The 15,456-nt window shown below is 48.0% G+C and overlaps 1 protein-coding gene across 1 annotated transcript; it reads right to left on the reverse strand.

The window, feature by feature from the left end:
* Positions 1-5,418: 5,418 nt before the first annotated feature.
* Positions 5,419-7,205, reverse strand: LOC127233885 (whey acidic protein). The gene is made up of 4 exons (XM_051200555.1): positions 7,118-7,205; positions 6,477-6,605; positions 6,003-6,164; positions 5,419-5,435 (listed from the first exon to the last, which is right to left on the reverse strand). The coding sequence occupies exons 1-4, from the start codon at positions 7,203-7,205 to the stop codon at positions 5,419-5,421; spliced, it is 396 nt and encodes a 131-aa protein (XP_051056512.1).
* Between the last annotated feature and the right edge of the window lie 8,251 nt (positions 7,206-15,456).

The raw sequence follows: 15,456 nt of genomic DNA on the forward strand, positions 1-15,456 counted from the left end.
TTGTTTTTACTTCAGAGTCTCATGCTGATTACAAAATTTAACTCATATAGATCAGAGATATAAAGGTATAAAGCTCTTAAGGGAAAACAAGTTTTTATTATTGTTGGTTAGACGGTGGTTTCTTAGGAAACTTCCTATGGTTACAGGTTTCTTGTGAAAGTAGGTGCTTGGTGGCTGTGGAGTCCCTTAAGTGTGGCTCGCCATGAGTTACACTGTTTTCCTTCCTTGCAAGTTCTGAGAAGGGCCTTCCCAGAGCAGGATAGAAGGAGGTGAACCATATCTTGGGGTTCAACCATCCTAGCCAGTCCAGTGTTGGGAGTTATCTTTGGTGCCTTAGCTACTTTTCTATTGTTAGTCAAAACACCATGACCATGGAAACTTATAAAAGACAGTATTTATTTGGGGGCATTTAGTTGAAGGTTTGCTCACAGTTTCAGAGGCTGAGCCCCTGCCCATCATGAGAGCCGGGTGGCAGGCAGGCAGGAGCAATAGCTGAGAGCTCATATCTGTTCCACAAGCAAGAGGCAGAGAGCCAGAGGATAACCGGGAATGGTGGAATGTTTAAAATCCCAAAGCCCCTCCTCCAGTAAGGCCACATGTCCTAATTTTTCTCAAACACTTTATCCAGCTGCACACCAAGTATTCACATCTATGAGCCTATGGGGGCCAGTCTTATTCAAACCACCACAGCAGGTAAGCCAGACAGGCTTCTGATCCGTGAAGGCACAGGCTCATAAGCATGGCATCTCCTTGAGAGAGGGCTGACAGCGGAGTCCCATGTGTTCAGTGAAGGGGTTGGAGCCTCTAAAGACAGAGCACCTCCACTCAAGGCTCCTTGAAGCTGCTGTACCACCCTTATCTCGTGCCCATACCTAGTCATAGTTCCCTGGAGCCACAGGGACAGGCCAGGTGCCTGAGCCTTGTAGCCTCAGGTGGTCAGCAGAACTGATGCCAGCTAGGGGTGCAGGAGTGGGCCCGTTTTCCACTGCCAACTCAATAATTCAAAGGCAGGAAAGAAAAAAGACAGGAAGGATGTGTTAGTAAGAATCTTGGGGAGTCCCAGCCAAGACATCACATGGCACCTGGTGGGGGTCAGGGTTTCTTCTTAGGATTCTTACTCATTAATAAAAGAATTTAGGGACACACACAAATGGAAGCCGAGGACAGTTCAAAAAAAAAGAAACAAGTGAGTCATAAATTGTGAAGTTGCCTGGAAGAGAGAAGGGGAACGGAGAAGAAAAGGGACAAGAGCCCTGCAACTTGAGATGGGCAGTGCGCAGCTCAGCCACCTGGTGGCAGGCATCCATGTGGTGGGGAGTAAGAGACACAGCTTGAGACAGGGGTGTGTGGGTCAGCCACCATGATGGACAACCTTGTGATGGGGAGTAGAGCTTTAAGAAAAGGACGAGGAAGCCCAAAACATTAGATAGGGGGTTTAAGATAGACTTTGATCAGTGTCAAACCGGGCAGTGGTGGCACATTCCTTTAACCCCAGGACACTTAATGTCCTTGTCGAGGACAGTAATTTAGTTCCCAAGCATCCATGTGGCAGCTCACAACTGCCCATAAGTCCAGTTCCAAGGGAACTAACCTCCCGGTGCATGTAAATTTATGTAAACAAACATAACAAATAATAAATAAATCTTTGAAAAAGGAGTAATACTTCTAAGACTGGAAGTGAGCTAAGGAGCTGGGACAGGCCTAATATGCAAAAGCTGAGTTCCCCATTGCCGGGAGCGATCTTGGCATCAGCCTTAGAGGTTGCCAGCCTTCTTTTAGAATAGCCCATTGAGTTAGAAGATTGCTACCTGCAGTCCCAATCAACCTTCTCCCCCTCCCCAACTTCCTGACAAGTAGAATTGAGGGCTTACAGGAATGCAGGTAGGTTACTTGGTAGCCCCTCCTTATGCAGTTAGGGTATTTAGCAACTCCTGCAACCTCTTCTTCGGCTAACAACCTGCTTATCTCTACCTGCATTTCCTCTTAGCCCATATCCTGCTCACCTTCAGTGACCTATGACCTATGGTCCTGTGGTCCGGTTACCAGGCAATGACCTCCCCCTTCTGAATCCCCACCTTGCCTAGCTTCCCGACTTAACCACTATATAACATGCTTGAGAAAAATAAAATTTTGCAACTTGACCAGAAAGCCTGTCTTGCTGCCCATTTCTCATGTCTCCTATCTCTCATTCCAGGTCCTTTGGGGTTCAGGCCCTTGTTGCTGCCCTGCTGGCCCTGGAGCACCCCATGGGCTGGATTCTTTCTTTCTTTCTTTTTTTTTTTTTTTTTTTTTTTTTTTTTTTTTTTTTTTTTTTTTTTTTGAGACAGGGTTTCTCTGTATTGCTTTGGAGCCTGTCCTGGAACTAGCTCTGTAGACCAGGCTGGCCTCTAACTCAGAGATCCTCCTGCTTCTGCCTTCTCAGTGCTAAGAATAAAAGCAACCAAGAGATCTCCCCAGCTTTGTCTCAAGCCTGTGGCTTTGTTATAAGCTGCTCTGGTGGGAAGAGGTTTCCAGTCTTTCTATTAACTGGCTCCCCCCCCCCACACACACACATAGAGCAATAGAAACCCTAAGACAATCACTAAATGAGAAAATGCCTTACAGCTGGATCTTGTGGAGGCATTTCTTCAACTGAGGCTTCTTCTCTGATGACTCTAGCTTGAGTCAAGTTGACACACAAAACCAGCCAGTACAGATGGATGTGAGAAACATTTGTGTGTGTGTGTGTGTGTGTGTTTTCCCACTGAGGTAGTTAGCCCTACAAAGACTCATATTTCTTGAGTCCCCTCCTTCCTCTTTATAGTCACTAGCCAATTGCATCAGAATGGCAATCCAGTCAATTGTGATGTCCAGCTCCCACCAATGGGATAAAACACAATCACCACTTACATCATAGATAAAAGATAGAGGCCATTTTGGCCAAGAGTTCTCTTTAGCCTGATTTGGGTGGTGACACACATGGGTGGTGACACACAGTTCTTTTTGCAAAAAGAAATTGCTTTGCTGAATTACTTTTGCTTCTCTTATGTATTCCTTTGTGTGGCATCAAGATGATTATTTTGGAAATGTAGGGCCTTCAAATGGTGGTTTCCATAGCTAGTCATATAGGGCTTCTGTAGGTTCAGATGGGGCTAGTTACCTCAAAGCCCAGGCATAGGATTAGTGAGCTCAGCCTCCCAGACCTTCTCATGATCTTCAGGTAAGAGAAAGGGGTTGGCGCTGAATTCAGGATTGAATTCAGTCATCAATAATCAATGGTTTAATCAATCATGATTATGCAATGAAACCTTCCTGAAAGCCTAGGAGAACTTTTGGTGGGCTTGTTGGGTGTCTGTCCCATAGAGACAGACATTCCTATATCTTCCACTTCTTGGCTCCATCCCATGTCCCTATGTGGTGTTTGAATAAGAATGCCTCCCCCCCCAAGAGGCTCATAGATTTGAATGCTTGGTCATTAGGAAGTGGCACTACTTAACAGGAATTAGAGGTATGGCCTTGTTGGAGGAAGTATGTCACTAGGGGTGGTCTTTGGGGTTTCAAAAGCCCAAGCCAGGCCCAGTGTCACTCTCTCTTCTTGCTGACTGTGGATCTGGATCTAGAGCTTCCAGCTACCTCTCCAGCACCATGTCTGCCTGAGTACCACTATGCTTTGTACCATGATAATGGACTAAGCCTCTAAAACTGTAAGCCAACCCCAGTTAAATATTTTCCTTTATAAGTGTTGTCATGGTCGTCGTGTCTATTCATAGCAATAGAACATTGACCAAGACAATCTGGCTATTCCTGAACTGTGTCCTTCATGACAAATGCATATTTGTAACCTAGGTGCTTGTAGTGGTTTTTGTGAGTCATTCTAATGACTTGTTTAACTTGAAGCTATTTCTGGAGTAGTTAGTGTCAAAGCCCGGGCTCTGGCAGCCCTAATGAGCTAGGCTTAGCCCCCTGAACATCAATGAAAGAGCCATTTAGTAGTGAAAAATAGAGAAGGGAGATTTATTCATTGTGGCCACACTGGGAAGAGGAACAAATAAAGATCATTGACTCCGTAGGCCCATCTTTGAGGTTCTGAAATGGGGTTTGGGCTTACATAGGGGGCACGAGGTATGCACAGGTGAGCAGTCTCCATCAAGACATGGGCTGTCTCTCACTGACCCATCCTTGTCTTTGTTGAAATGTACCCCAAGGCAAGGTGGTCTGGTAAATGGTCTGCACTATGTGAAATCACCTCTTGTGAGGTTGTGTTGCTGTGATAAAGATCATAGTCAAAAGCTACTTGGGGTCGGGAGGGCTTATTCAGTTCACAGTTGTAGTCCATTTCGAAGGGAAGTCAGGGCAGGAAGTCAAGGCGGGGGCTGAAGCAGAGACCTTGGAGGAATGACCTCACATCTGTTTTTTTTTTATTCACCCCAGGGATGGTACCACCCATAGTGAGTTTGGTCCTCCCACATCAATTACTGCAGGCCAACCTGAGGGAATCTCACATGAGGTCCCTCTTTCTAGGGACCTCAAACAAAATAAAACAAGACAATAACAAAACAACAACTACAGAGGGCAAGAGGCGGGTTCCTCCTGTGACTTGATCAGAGCTTCAGCTATTTCCAGAGTGAGACTCCTTAAGTAATTCCAGTCCTTGGCATCCATTGTCTCAGTAGCCTGACAGCCAAAGGGACGGGCACGAGTATATCTTTTGACCATCTCTGCTTCTGCCAAAATGCTTGCAAAGGGACAGTGAAAGTGACTGAATCAGGAGTGTGGGAGGCTCTACACTTGGAGCTGGTATCTGAAGTCGGAACCGAAGCCCTAACTGGTGGTGTCTGGTGTGTCAGGAATGGTGCGAGCTGTGAGTTGTGCTGTTTGTGTCTGAGTAGGGCATACACATACTTTGCTTAGAGTCCACACTGTGCTGGCTTGGAGCTGTGTCAGCTTTACCCTGCACACTCAAATACTATTCCTTGCTTACCCCATGCTGCCATCCAGCTAAGCTCAGCTTCTGCCCTGTCCTGAGGCTGGGGTTGGTCACACCTTGGAAGAGTTCAGATGAGAAGACCTCTCTCACACCCCTGGCTCCAGGAGAGGAAGCCTTTCCTGGTCCTGAGAGCCACTATGGCACCACAGTCTTGACGGAGTTTGGCTGTGGCTGGGTGAGGCCCCTCAGCATCCCACCCTCCCATGAATGCTCATCACCATTCGGGAATGCCTCACCACCCTGGAGATCCTAGGGCAGGCCTGTGCTTGCTTTGTCATTCCTTCAAGAGCTCAGGACAGACAGACAGACACGGAGAGACATAGAGCCAAATGGATTTTTTATTAGCAGCAGATAGAAGGTATTATATTCTCTCTGGATCCAAGAGTGAAGATTCTCGCTGAACAAGCTTGGGCTGGTTACTCCTGGCAGGCAGGGATCTCAAGGCAGGCTGCTCACTGGAAGAATTTCTCTGTAGGGGATATGGGTGGAGATGAAAACAGAGGGGGTTACCTCTGCTTCTAAGCTAGTCATACCCATCATTCTAGGAACCTGAAGGGCAGGCACCTTTATGGGCTTTGCAGATGAGCATGTACAATTCTTTACACTGACCCCCTCCTAATCACCAATAGGCAGGTGAGCGAGATACCATCACCAGGTTACAGGTGGACATGGGCAGTTGGAGTTGAGCCTGTGTCTTGCTCATGTTCTTAATTTTGAACACTTCCCTGCCCCCTCAGGTTAAGTTCGAAAGGTACAGTCTGGCCCATAAACTCACCAGGACCAACTTTGAGTGGCAGAATGGTCTGTTTTCCCAGGCCCTGCTCATTGACACTCATTCCTACTGTGATCGGCCATACCAAGTACCCAAAGCCTGTAGGTGGTGTATGTGACTTGGCCGAGACATTCTCCTCCTACTCTGGGACCTAGTCCTGGGGCTGTTCTCACATTGTATCTGTTCTCGGGCCTGATGAAGGACAAGGTGATGGCCCAGGAGGCCTAGGGAGAAATGGGGCTTCAGGGTCTCAAGGCTGCTTACCTGCTTGTGGGTTCTTGCACTTCATGGCACAGCCTTCCCTGCAGCATTTCATGTTGCCAGTACACTCACTGTCCCTGGAACATGAGCTCTGCTCTCGACATGGCCCAGCAGGGATCATGTGGACTGGATTCCAGGGGCAGTGGCCAGCCTTTGGAGCATCAACTGGGGAGAGATGGTCACTCTCTTACCACCCAAAGCCCTGTCAGGCCCCAGCTTTGCCGAGTCCACCTTACTGAACCCCTGACTGAAAAGACTTCATTTTGTGGATGGGACATTTGCTGAGGTCCTCCTCCTGGTGTCAGGCAGCACCCTTGGTGGCCCAGAGACATCAGGGACCAGATTGGCAAGGAGGCTGCAGGGAGTCTGGCAGGTAAGCGGGTCTCACAGAGCTGGTGTGTGGGTGCAAAGGTCCTCTTCAGGCAGACTCTAGACCCTGTTCGCTCCTCCCACCAGCAGGGCAGGGAAGGGCCTTACTGTTGACAGGAGTTTTGCAGATAGCACCACAGGAGCTGGGACAACACAAGGTGTTCTGGGCACACTCCGCATTGGTGAGACAGTTGCTGCACTCTGTCTTCTCACTGGAGCTGGCTTCAGCACACAAAACTGCACAAAAATGGGGAGGTAAATAGGAGTCTAGCTGTCACCCTTACTTCTATAGCTTCTTGGCAGATAGCCTGGAGATGTGGATGGAAACTATAAGAAGCCTGGCCTCTGAGCAGGCTTAACAGTGGAAAATCTGCTAGAATTATGGCCAGGGTGATAGGAGCATGCCACAGGCTCAGGACCTGGGTGATCGGAGCATGAGAAGGCAGATGTGAAAATTATGAGAATTAAGAAGCATGTCAGAGGCTCACAGTCATAGGCAGAGTATTAAGGACCTGATTAGAAGCCACCAGGGCCTGAGGGCAGCTCCCATCAACCCATCTCTCAACCTGGACATTTTCCACCCAGGGCCGTGTGGGACAGGGCCCTGGTTTTCTGCCATTCTTGGATTCTCCCCCAAGCAGAACCCTTTTCTTCCTTGCCCCTTCATCACCCTGGGCACAGGGAGCTGGGATGAATCTGGGGGACTCTCCAAGTCACTTCCAGCAGTCAGGTGAATAGCTGGGGCCTACCTGAGTTGATGACTTGTTCCAGTGGATTCTGAGCAAGGGCCATCTCCAGGGCCAGCAGGCCAAGAGCGAGGCTGATAAAGCAGCGCATGGTGACGATGGCAGGCAGATGACTGATGGCAGCCTGAGTGCCTGGGATGCATTTAAAGAACCCACAGGAGGAAGACTTCAGGGGGCAGGGGTGGAGGGGAGGCTGGCATAGGCCTAGATGGACTAAAACACTTCCTTCTTGGACACACGAACAGAGCAGGCCCAGGCTGCCAGGAGCAAGTGCCACAATGGAGGCCACAGTTTTTAAAATGTCCTTTGTAAGAGAGACAATTCTTTCTCCAATTGAAAAGTGATACATGTTTATTGTGAAAATGAAGAAAACTTAAGGAGCAGAGAAGGAAGAAATAGGGTCCATAACAAATGTGAAAGAGTCACCTTGAATGGTTGGGTTGGAACTCTTCACAGACAAAGGAAATTCTGAGTTCCAAACTTGTACAGAATCACGTAGGAAACAGTACAGGCAGGGTCTAGCAAGGTTGGGGCTACCTCAGAGGGTGACTTGTTTTTCTCCTGGTGCTTTCCTAGCGTTTTCTAAAATTTCCTATAAGAACAAGACACTTGCTCCTTGCAGAGACTGTAAGGCATGGCATCAAGAAGGCGCTGCCTGTGCAAGGCACATTGGAAGGCCACTTCCCAGAAGGGCCCATACTGTGCCAAGTGTGTCATGGGCCAGGATGGGATGTCCTGCTGGGCATGGCGCCCCCATTGCTCTGGGGACATTTCCTTGATTTTCCTGCAGGGAAGTGTAATGACCCAGAGTGACTGTGTACTTACTGTCTGTCATTGCCAGCCCGTGGTGCAGGTCATACCCCTGTGGAGTTCATCACTGGTGGCCCGTGGCCTCTCAGCTTTGAATGCAAGGTCTCAGGGGAAGCTCTCTAAGGCTGTAACCTCAAGCTCTCATTCTAGGCCATTTCTACCAGCCCCAAAGGAAAGCCTGTGCCTACACATGGCCTCTCGCTAGTCCCCTGAGTCCTCAGACCTTGTCAACCATCACTCTGCTTTCTGTTTCTGCATTTGTCTGTTCTGGCCATGTCATGTAAATGGGATGTGACAGTATGCAGCCTGGTGAATGCGACTTTGATTACTGAGCCTGCTTTTGAGGCTCATCTGCCTTGTGGCAGTTGCCAGTGCTTCAGGCCTGGGTGCGGGCCAGCGTTCCACGGCAGGTACACAAACACTTTGCCGTTGAATCTGTCCACAGTCATTCTCACATTTAGGCCACTGTCAGGCCACTGCCATGTTTGTGTTGTTCAGGTCTGAGTCACACTTATGCTGTGCCAGGTCTCTGTTTCTATTCCCATTCCAATTTCCGCCTTTGCTGGCACAGAATGAGGGCCACCAGGAAAGGGCTGGCTAGGGTTTCTTGGCTTCTTGAGTTTCCCAGAAGGCCTCGTGTCTTAGGAGCCAGAGCTCTGTTCTATCTGTATCCCCTTGGGGCTCTGTACACATGCACTCTGTGTCCTAGGCATGCTGGCTGTTATTCTTGCCTATGTACCTAGGCATGCTGGCTGTTATTCTTGCCTATGTACCACTGTCCTGCTGGACTTACAGACACAGGCTCAAAGGGGAAACCACTGAGAATTTTTTTTTTTTAAAAGATTTATTTTACTTATTATGTGTACATGTCTGCATGTTTGCCTGAACACCAGAAGAGGGCATCAGATCCCATTATAGATGGTTGTGAGCCACCATGTGGTTGCTGGGAATTGAACTCAGGACCTCTGGAAGAGGAGCCAGTGCTCTTCCGAGCCATCTCTCCAGCCCTGCCATTGAGAATTTCAAGGTAATGATTGCAATTGTAAGCTCAGGTGACTATAGGGCTTGCTGGCATGAAACCAACAGGCCCCAGATCCCCCCTCAGCTCTTTATTGATTGTTCTGTGGACCTCACTGCCTCTCTGTTCCTGCCCTCCTTCTCAGGCTCAAGTCTGATGCTGAGATTCCCACTGATGCCGAGGTCCCACTGATGCCGAGGTCCCACTGATGCCGAGGTCCCACTGATGCCGAGGTCCCACTGATGCCGAGGTCCCACTGATGCCGAGGTCCCACTGATACCCCCTGCTTCTCCAAGTACTTCGAACCCTTCTGGTTCGTGCCTGGGTCCTCAGCCTCTAGGAACTCTAGGCCCTTGTTTGAGCCCTTTCTTCTCATTCCTCACCTGCCTTTGAACATCTTTGGGTGTTTCCTGTGTGTAATGAGTGGCTGTGACTGGAGTCTCTGTTGTGTGACCCCCCTTTCACTCAGGGGATCTTCGTGATCTGCACCTACTGGCTTCTCCGACCTAGTCACAGCAGCAAAGGAAGTCCAGTTTCAGAGAGGACAGTGAGCCAGCAGCCATGGTGAGCCTGCCCTGTGACCTAGAGAAGGCCAGAGGTTCCTCAGCCCCACGATCCTGCTTCAGTTGATGAATGTTGTGTGTGAGCGAGTGTATACAAGTACGTGTGGGTGAGTGGGCCTGTGTGTGTGAGTGTGGGTATGGTGTGTATGTGTAAGTTCAGGTCTCTCCAGTTCCTCTTATCCTCCTTCAGAGCCACAGACACGTCAGGAGGAAATTTGGGCTACATGGAAGGGAAGTGGTCCTGCCTCTGGCCTCGGATTCCAACCCTCATTCCTGGAGGTTTGTTCCTTACCTTTTTAGAGGTAATCAAAACGTGTTCAATCATGGATGCATGGCTCAGCATTTTTTTTTAAGTCTTCTCTCATATATTACATCCAAACTAAAGTTTCTCCTCCCTCCCCTCCCTCTAGTCTCTTCCCCTTATCTTACCTTTCCCCCAGATCACCCTCCCTCTGTCTCCCCTCAAAAAAGAACAAGCTTTCTAGGGACATCAACCAAGCATACCATGCTACTTTAAGACCAGACACATACTGCCGGCAGTGGCGGTACAAACCTTTAATCCCAGCACTCGAGAGGCAGAGGCAGGCAGATCTCTGTTAGTTGGAGGCCAGCCTGGTCTACAGAGCTAGTTCCAAGACAGCTAGGGCTATGCAGAGAAATCCTATCTTGAAAAACAAAAACAAAACAAAACAAAAAAAGGCCAGGCACACATAATATCAAATCAAGGTTGGATGAGGCAACCCAGTAGGAGGAAAAGGGTCCCATCCTTAGGCAAAAGAGTCAGCAACCACCTCCACTACCACTGTTAGGGATCCCACAAGAATCTCAAGCTACCAGAACATGTATGCAGAGGATCTAGGTCAGCCCCTCTACAGGCTCCTTGATCTCTGTGAGCCCCAATGAGTCCCAGTTAATGGATTCTGTGGGCCATGTTCTCACGGTGTCCCTGACTCCTCTGGTTCCTCTGATCCTTCCTCCCCCTAATCTGCCCCAAGTCTACCTAATGTTTGGCTGTGGGACGCTGCATCTGATCCCACCAAGTGCTAGATGAAGTCTTGTCTGGTCTCTTGGCTGAGGATTCTGCTAGGCTCTGCAGGCAAAACAAGCTGTAGGCCAAATGTTTTGTGTCTGGATTGGTGTCTTAATCCCTCCACTTGAGGCCTTGTCTGGTTACAGAAGAGGCTCTATGTGCTCTATTACTAGGAGTCTTTGCTAGGGTTCCTCTCGTAGATTCCATGGAGTTCCCTTCGAACCAGGTTTCCACCTCACCCCTGAAATGCACCCCCTCCAATTCTAGTCAGTTTCCCCCCAGTATTTACTCCCCTATTCAACTTAACCCCTTTTGTTCCCAACCCAACCTGCCCCCCCAATCACCCCCCCCCATGAAATCTCTTCTATTTCCCCTTCCCAGGGAGATCCAAACATGCCCCCTTGAGCCCTCCTTGTTATTTAGCCTCTCTAGGTCTGCGGATATAGCATGGTTATTCTTTGTTTTACAGCTAGTATCCACTTATAAGTGAGTACATACCATGTTTGTCCTTTTGGGTCTGGATTACCTCACTCTGGATGATTTTTTCAAGTCCCATCCATTTGCCTGTAAATTTCCTGATATCTTTGTTTTTAACAGTTGAGTAATACTCCATTGTGTAAATGTACCACATTTTCTTTCCTTTTTTTTTAAAATACCAATCCCAGTTCCCTCTCCCTCCTGTCCTCCCATTCCCACCACCAACCCTCCCCCGTCCCCCCCATTCACTCCTCAGGGAGGGTGAGGCCTCCCATGGGGGATCATCAAAGTCTGTCACATCATTTAGGGCAGGCCCTAGTCCCTCTTCCGTGTATATAGACTGAGAGAGTATCCCTCCATAGGTAATGGGCTCCCAAAGCCCATTCATGCACAAAGGATAAATACTGGTTCCACTGCCTGAGGCCCCACAGACTGCCCAAGCCCCCCAACCGACACCCATATTTAGGGAGCCTGGTTCAGTCTTAATGCTAGTTCCCCAGCTGATGTGAGCTCCTACTTGCTCAGGTCAGCTGTTTCTGTAGGTTTCCCCAGCATGGTCTTGACCCCTTTGCTCATCACTCCTCCCTCTCTATAACTGGTTTCTAGGAGTTTGACTCAGTGCTTAGGTGTGAATCTCTGCTTCTGCTTCCATCAGCTACTGGATGAAGGCTCTATGATGGCATTATCAATTTCATTATAGGGGAAGGGCATTTAAGATAGCCTCTCCATTATTGCTAAGATTCTTAGTTGGGGTCATCCTTGTGGATTCCTGGAGATTTTCCTACTGCCAGATTTCTCATTAAGGCCATAATGACTCCCTCTATTAAAGTATCTCTTTTCTTGCTCTCCTTCTCTGTTCTTCCCCCAACTCGACCTTCCTGATCCCTCATGTTCTCCTCCCCACTCCCTTTCTTGGTAATTTTTTCCAGGTAGTTCTTTCTTCTTCTTTGGATGTTTATTTGTCCAAAAGTCTTTAAATTCCTCAAGATGTTTGTTTTTATTTTCCTACAAAGACAAAAACAAAACCCTTCCCCAACCCTAATCTAATCTTTATCATTTTTGATTTATGGTTTCTCCTGAAATTTTTGTTTTAGCTTCTAAAGCTCTTCTATCATCCAGAGCACTATGTTTTCTTACAATAGGTATCAGGTTTTAAAAATTGCTCTGAGAAGGAGTTTCCATGGTGACAGGAAATGACTGAATTGAATTTGGCTTTCTAGAGGACACTTAAGGCATTTCCTGAAGGCAAAGATGACCTAAAATGTCTTTTGTTGACCTACAATCTTTAGTCCAGTGTCAGCCTTTGTCATGCTTCCTGCAGGGAGGGGCATTCTGTTTGGATTATGCTTAGAAAAAGTATTGTTTCTAGGAACTCCATGTTTACCATCCCTTTTCAAGTGACACTGTTTGCCACAATTAAAACATTTGACATTTCAATTTTTCTTTAAACCTCTTGAAATCCCCTCTCCCATCCATGCATCATCATGGTCATGAGGTTCAGTATTAATTGTTTCTTGGGTGCTGAGCTTGCTTTTAAAGGCCTAATTATCTTTTTGCATTGAGAAATAGCATTTTCAAAAGTCATAGTTTCAACTATTATTTTTCTAGCTTCTGTGTCTGATATCATTCTATTTACTGCTGACATCAGTCTTTGTAAGAAATCTATGAAGGCTTCCTTTGGGCCCTGTATAACTTTTATAAATGATTCAATTTTCTTTCCTGCTTCTCCAATTCTGTCCCAAGCATTCAAAGCTGCTGCATGACATAAACCCAAGAGGTGATCACCATATAGATGTTTCCTTTCTAAAGCAGCATATCTCCTTCCTTCTCTAAGAATGTGATCTTGGGAAATATCTATACCTCTAGCTTTAGCCTGTTGTTCAATATTCTTAGTCTCTTCTCTGAACTGGGAAGCCCATTGTAATTGTGTACCAGGCTCTAACAGAGTTTTAACCAAGTCTATCCAGTTTATAGGGATAACTCTATTACAAACTGACCACATGTTCAACATCTGCTTCATAAATGGTGAATGCATGCCATATGAGACTATTGCTTCCTTGAATTTCTCTAAATGTATCATTGTCCCGGGCTTCCAAGTAGCTTTTAGAGAACCTCTATCATTTGACATTTCTTGTAAGGTTACTGGATATATTAAGGTTGGTTCTCTTAAGACCTTAGATTCCACATGAGGGAATGGGATGGTCGAGGGGGCAGAGATGCAGTAGAAGATCAATGAAAGAGATATCTTAACAGAGAGAGCCATTATAGGGTTAGGGAGAAACTTGGTGCTAGGATAATTCCCAAGAATCCACAAGGATGACCCCAGCTAAGACTCCTAGCAGTAGTGGAGAGGATGCTCAAACTGACCTTCCCCTGTAGTCGGATTGGTGAGTACCCCGACTTCATTATAGAGCCCTCATCCAGTAATTGATGGAACCATATGCAGAGATGCACAACCAAAAACCAGGCCTAGCCCCAGGAATCCAGCTGAAGAAAGGGAGAAGGGCATATATGAGCAAGGTCTTCAGAGACAGCTGAACTAAGCTTGTGGAAACTCATGAACTCTAGACCAACAGTGGTAGAGACCTAAGGGAGCTGAACTTGAAAAACCCGTAGAGCGTGAAGGTCCACGCTCTGTGGGTCTTTCATTTGGTGCATTGGCTGGGAAACTTCAGCCACCCCTCACACTTGGAGGTAAGGGGGTCCCTCTGATGTGTGTGTATGTGTGTGTGTCGGCCGGCTTCTCTGTTCCGATTATCTGTTTTCTGGAATTCGTTCTCGGTTTTGGTTTGCAGCTGTCCTCTTGGGCTGTAAGGACCAGGGGACTGTGATCAGCAGATGTGCTAGGGGGATCACAGGCTGCTGCCCTGGGGGATGCCCCAGGGGGGGTGAGGAGGCCCGGGGACACCGGGTAGTTTCCTTCTGTTGGTCACCGAGCTCTGTTGTTGAAGTGGAAGCTTCCTCCCCTACAGCCATCCGATTCTTTTGTATGCTTGTGGTAGACGTGGGTGGGTCATGTGGGTCTGGATGTGTTAGTCTCTGTTTTGTGCATTTTCATTCCGTGTGTCTTTGTCTGTAGTTTTATCATAGGACAGATGGTGATGACTGACGACTCCCCTTAGTTTGACTTTTGACCACTGTACTGAAGTTAAGTCTCGGGCCCATAATTTGTCAGTGGAGGTTAGGGAGATTCTGGCAGGCTTTTTGTGCCTGAGCGGCAGACATTCGGTGTTGGATGGCGTTTAATTCTGAGATTATCCAAGTTGTTAAGGCAACTGTTTTTCAGAACCTGGCTCCCATCCCGACCCGATGCCAGAGAGCACTTGTGCGGGTCCATCTTTGGGGCCCGGAGATCCAGGGAGGCTGTGAGCGCACAGACCCCACCCCCACCCCCAGTAGCATGCCGCTGGGGGGCTGCCAGGGCCAAGCTGCAGCTGAGAGGCCAAGGGTGGGATGGCAGGCGAACTCCGGGCTCCTTCCCCGCCTTGGCCCCCATGAAGTGATCGGCCAGAGGCTACAGCTATCCTTCCTCAAAGCCATTTTTGATACAGTTCTGATCCTTCACCTGATAGATGAGATAGAGACCAGGGTGCTCCAGGGGGACCTTCTGGCCCCCCTGAAGCTCAGGCTCCTGCGGCCGGAAAGAGCCACGCCGGAGTTGGCTCCCTAGTGGGTGGCCAGATTGCATCCTCTCCAGAACTGGCTCTTCTCTTCCTCAGATCTTTATAATTGGAAAACTAACCACCCCCTTTCTCAGAGGATCTCCAATGCTTTATGGGGTTGGTAGAGTCTCTTATGTTCTCTCACCAGCCTATTTGAGATGATTGTCAACAGCTGCTGCAGATGCTCTTCACAACCGAGGAGAGAATACTATTGACTTGGGATTCCCCTTGACTTGCCCCAGTTGGGACTTCAACACCACTGAAGGTAGGGAGAGCTTGAAGTCTATTGCCAGGCTCTGGTGGTGGGTCTCCGAGGTGCCGCGAGAGGGCCCACCAATTTGGCTAAGGTAAAGAGAGCACTCCTTTTGACCCTACTTCAGAAGCCCAGAGAGCTTCAGTGGCTCTGGCTTTCCTAGGGCAATTGGGTCCCCGGATATTAGAAAGAAACTCCAGAGACTAGAAGGGTTACAGAAAGTTGAGTTATGTGATTTAGAGAAAGAGAAAGAGAAAGTGTATTGAAGGGACAGAGACGAGAAGGAGAGAAAAGACAGAGAAAAGAGGAGAGAGAGAGACAAAGAAGAAAGAGAAGGAACAGGGAGAAAAGAGAGAAGAGAGACAGAGAGACAGAGAGAGAGAGAGAGAGAGAGAGAGAGAGAGAGAGAGAGAGAGAGAGAGAGAGCAGAGCGTGACAGAAGACAGGAAAAGAATTTGACTAAAATCGTGGCTGCAGTGGTTAAAGGGAAAAATAGAGAGAGAGAGAAAGAAGTTAGGAAATTTAGAAC

This window comes from Phodopus roborovskii, unplaced genomic scaffold (genome assembly GCF_943737965.1).
Source record: "Phodopus roborovskii unplaced genomic scaffold, PHOROB, whole genome shotgun sequence".
Taxonomy (NCBI): domain Eukaryota; kingdom Metazoa; phylum Chordata; class Mammalia; order Rodentia; family Cricetidae; genus Phodopus; species Phodopus roborovskii.

What these genes read in the sequence shown, in the direction of transcription:
- LOC127233885 (XM_051200555.1), bottom strand. Translation starts at nt 7,205, where the DNA reads ATGCGCTGCTTTATCAGCCTCGCTCTTGGCCTGCTGGCCCTGGAGATG. An exon ending in GGAACAAGTCATCAACTCAG is followed by an intron (nt 6,606 to 7,117) that starts GTAGGCCCCAGC and finishes ATTTTTGTGCAG; the next exon opens with TTTTGTGTGCTGAAGCCAGC. An exon ending in CTGCAAAACTCCTGTCAACA is followed by an intron (nt 6,165 to 6,476) that starts GTAAGGCCCTTC and finishes ATCTCTCCCCAG; the next exon opens with TTGATGCTCCAAAGGCTGGC.